At 47.7% G+C, this 4,202-nt stretch overlaps 1 protein-coding gene across 3 annotated transcripts in view; it reads right to left on the bottom strand.

Annotated features, from left to right (window-relative positions):
• TRAPPC4 (trafficking protein particle complex subunit 4) overlaps positions 1 to 3,824 on the bottom strand; it is a 41,230-nt gene extending 37,406 nt beyond the window's left edge. The window contains exons 1-5 of one of the 3 annotated variants that reach the window (XM_004016087.5): positions 3,619 to 3,824; positions 3,260 to 3,434; positions 1,849 to 1,952; positions 1,105 to 1,231; positions 484 to 828 (exon numbers count right to left, since the gene is read on the bottom strand). In XM_004016087.5, coding sequence (XP_004016136.1) covers positions 750 to 828; positions 1,105 to 1,231; positions 1,849 to 1,952; positions 3,260 to 3,434; positions 3,619 to 3,793 — 660 coding nt within the window. In that variant the 5' untranslated portion in view covers positions 3,794 to 3,824 and the 3' untranslated portion in view covers positions 484 to 749. Of the gene's footprint in view, positions 1 to 483; positions 829 to 1,104; positions 1,232 to 1,848; positions 1,953 to 3,259; positions 3,435 to 3,618 lie in introns of those variants that run through there. The other 2 variants (XM_042232718.2, XM_027979285.1) reach the window with 2 other exon arrangements.
• Positions 3,825 to 4,202: the final 378 nt, after the last annotated feature.

The following is a 4,202-nucleotide window of genomic DNA, read 5'->3' as shown; positions in this document are numbered from 1 at the left end:
CTGCAGAATTCAATGAACATTTTAGAGGTTATGCTACTGGGTGTCAGGCAGTTTAAATAACTTGCTGGAAGGAGGCAACAGTATAGTCAGAAAGTCTAGGTTCAAGGTCTGCTGGTAACTAGCTTTGAGACTTCAAAGCAGAGAGTTTGTACTTTGCTAAATCTCATCTGTAACACAAACAGGATGAACATCCTGAGCTAAGGGAGAGAATGCAGTGAGATAAAGCAGGAAAGCCTGGCTGTGAGCCCTTGATAAATGTTCCATCATTGTTTTCATTATCATCATCACTACACCACCCAGGAAGTCAGTGGCAATCCAAGGCTCCTGCTTCAAAGTCCCATGTTCGTTCATTCACTTAATGAATATTTATTTGTTTTGTTTTCTACTGGAACACACTATCTCAGCTTCCTTAAATTCCCTTATCATTCCTGTTTCCCCTTCTGAGGCTTTCTCCCCCAAACCATCAATTAGGATAGCAAACACTGAACTCAAAGGAATGTTTATTACAACATTTATGGGCCTACCTCCTATAAATAATTTGTATAGAGTTGGGAAGTAGAACCATGATAGATATAGGAGGAAAGAGAGAATGGTATTAAGGCTTGGGATCAGAACACATCATCAGGCTCAGCATCCTCCCATTTTCAAGTGCAATAACAATGCTGCCGGGATCTCCATCAAAGTGGAAACCGCAGGATTCCTGCTGTAGGATCTCTTAAGAATTTGGTGGGGTCCACTGCAGGTTGAGCCTAAGACCCAGGTCCAAAGGTTCCAGCCTTCTCTGCCACCTCCAGGGCTAACTTCAGGTTCTGGTCAAACAGTTCACACCTAGGCCAGGCCCAGGAGGCACAAGTAAGGACAAGGTGTTAGGCCTGGCTCTCTCCCCACCGTGAGTACAGAGGCAGAGCCAGTAGAAACTCCGCTTGAAGGCCATGAACCTCAGGGAAATTCCTTGCTTTCTCGAAGAATAAGTAAGTGAAAGGCTAGTTACTTTTGTTTTATTTTTAAATAATTCTATTACACTTCAGAATGACATTGGGGAAGAAAATACAGGGAGAGGAAACAAGGAGGCTTGACTAGAATCTACAGACTGGGACCGCTTACCTGATGGGCATTTCCAGGGAGTAAAATGGATTCTTCAGGGCAAAATCTGAATAAATCTCATAAATTTTTCGGAGAAGAGAATCTATCCCAGCCTGCCTAGGATCCGCCAGCACCACAAACTTTATCCCTGGAGAGGGACCGGGAATGATTACCAAAGGGTAGAGAATCAGCAAATAATATTGTCCTGTTTGTACAGCACTTTATATGGTCACTTTTACTTTATCCTTATTGCCTCATAAAGCATGAAAAGCAAGACTTTGAATCTACAGGTAACAGCAGAGAAGTGAGATGATTTTATAGCACCACCCAGCTGACTGACTGACTAGGCTTCGGGTTCTAGCTTTGGCCTGGGTGTCCCTCAGCAGAAAGCGCCAGGCAGGGAACAAACTCAGGCAGTTTTCAGTGCTCTGCCTTCACGAAGTGAGGACATGCCACTCAGGATCCAAAGGCCATTTTCAACTGGCATTCCAGTTTCATTTTGGAACAACACTTACACCTTCCAAAATGTGTGCAACACGAGAGAACACTAAGGTGAGTTTATCTGCGCACAGGATGACGAGGGCTGAACATGGACAAAACTGGCAGCAAGATTAAATATTGGCTTTAGATTCACAAAACAAATAACTGTGCACTTGTCCCAGAAAAGGTTAACCACCACCCCCTTGGTTACCAGAGCCAACTTTGGTCAATGCCTTCCTCCAACCAGACCCATCGCATGCCTCTGGCCTGTCTGGAAGTGCGTACCTGTCAGTGTCTGGAAGCAGTGCAGTTTGAATGTATCTGTCTCCAGCATCTCAATGCCTGAGCTGCCCTGTTCAGGAGACAGCTGGGAGCCGATTGCGAACAGCCTATTTGCAAGAAAGGCAAAGTTGGGAATGCACCTCAATGCTATAAGGGAGGAGTGCTTCTCAAACTTTTCCACCAAGGTGACCCTTATGTTCTGAACACTTAAATTACAGCTTGAAATAGAAGCAGCAATATCAAAATTTCATAAGAATCCATTTGAATTCTGCATGTATTTTACATTCACACTTTGCTACAAAACATAGTACATTGAAAACTTTGGGTAAAATTAACACTCTGGGATTACTTGCCATGTTTACCCACCAGCTGGGTATGCATATCCAACCCATCTTGTAATACAACTGACAGCAGGAAAGGATCTTAAAGATCATTTAATCACCTTACTTTAAAGATGAACACATTAAAACTCAGGAAGGAGAAGGTGACTTAGGCAAATAAAATCACACCACTGCCAGCGTTACCTAAAGCCTAGTCATACTGGATCAATTCTTCACATGACACAGAACTGACGATTTAGGAGGAGGCAGAGAAGGCTGATGGGACCCTACACTCACAGCAAGAATAGAAGACATTGGAGGTGGACAACTTGTCCAAAATCCTTGACACGACTTGTACAATCATTTATAATATTTTCTTGACTTCGTGAACCTTGGCACACAAATCAAATGTTTTTCTATCATAGGTATGATCCTATGCTAGTTCAATCCAATTGTTGGGTTTGTGACCAATTACCTATGTCTAGTAGTTCTGGGTTACCTTGGTGGATTTCTCCCCTCAAATGCTCTAACTGGCTGGCCGAGAAAATTTAAAGAAAAATTTTAGTTATGTTCAGATCACTCTTGGTATGACCAGATGGACTCCCCTCACCTGGCCAATTGATAAGGATTGCTCTGACCCCGGTCATAAATAGGAATTTTCTTCTACTACTCAAGCTCAATCAGAAAAACAAGCAAAGGTTTAGCCAAGGAATAAAATCTCCCACAATTATGGAATGGATTTATGTAGATGGGGCGTCCCTGGTGGCTCAAATAAATGGTAAAGAATCCCTTTGCAATGCAGGAGACCCAGGTTCCATCCCTGGGTGGGGAACATCCTCTGGAGAAGAGAATGGCTACCCATTCCAATATTCTTGTCTGGAGAACTCCACGGACAGAGGAGTCTGGTGGGCTACAGTCCATGGCGGGTGTAGGGGGGTCACAAAGAGAGGGACACAGCTGAGGAACTATGTTACTTTTTAGAGAAAGCTAAGCACCGCCAGTCAGCAAGTCTCTGAGCGCAGAACTACACTAATCCAGTCAGCCTATGAGCCAAGAGTAGACGGACAGAATCTAGGAAGAGTTGTGGGACTTACGAGTGGAACATCGAGGCCAGCATGAGCTTCTCATTGGAGGTGAGGCGAGGCCGGCCGAATCGAATGGACACAGGGTAGTTAGCAGGGTTGCCCAGGTACTCGAGCACCTCTTTCCCATCGGCCGTATACTTGCCATTCACGTCCACACCATTGATAGCCAGCACTGCGTGGCCCACTGCAATGGCGAAGCTAACCGTCAACCAAGGCTCAGACTGCGGATCCCGCCAACGGTACAAATGACCTGGCCCCCAACTTCATCTGTCCCCCGGCCCAGAAACAGCAGCCCACCAAGGCAGCACCTGGCCCCGCCTCCCCATCCCACCACCTCCCCTCGCGCCCCGGGACCAAGCCTAACCTACCCCGGATGCCGTCTCGCTGGCCGAAAGCTACCAGCACACGCTCGTCGTGCAGCTTAAGCAGCAGATCCAACGGGTAACTGAACGTTTTCTCAGCCTCGGCCCGTGGGGCGTAGCTGTCCAACTGGTAAATAAGGCCGCCAGCTTTGTTCACCACATAAACACTGAAAATTGCCATAGCTGCCGCCGAGGCTGCCGGACTAGGATACGGCCTCTTCCTCCCGGCCCCGCCCCGGAAGCGCAGCACGGGGCCCGCCCTCGGGGCTCCAGGCCTCGCTTCCCTTCCCGCTGAGGCGCTTGCGCACTTGGAGTACGCCTGGGTGTCACTAAGACAGGGACTTTAGTTGCCGGGACCTATAAAATTGTTCTCCTTTCCTTTTTACCGGATCTTAGCGCCAGGAAAGTGTAAAACGTGACTGCCTCTCAACTGGCCGCAAAATCGAAAAGCCAAGGATAACGCCAAGAGCGTGACGTTGCGGAGGCGGACCCTGCTTCCGGCAGCCAGTCCCGGACCAGAGCCCGACCTGCGCCTCCGGACTTCCTCCGCGCGGCTCCGCCCCTTGTCCCGGAAGCAATCGCTGCGGCCG

Source organism: Ovis aries, chromosome 15 (assembly GCF_016772045.2).
Source record: "Ovis aries strain OAR_USU_Benz2616 breed Rambouillet chromosome 15, ARS-UI_Ramb_v3.0, whole genome shotgun sequence".
In the NCBI taxonomy this organism is placed as follows: domain Eukaryota; kingdom Metazoa; phylum Chordata; class Mammalia; order Artiodactyla; family Bovidae; genus Ovis; species Ovis aries.
The sequence above is the reverse complement of the archived record's forward strand: the minus strand, read 5'-3'. Positions and strand labels throughout refer to the sequence as shown.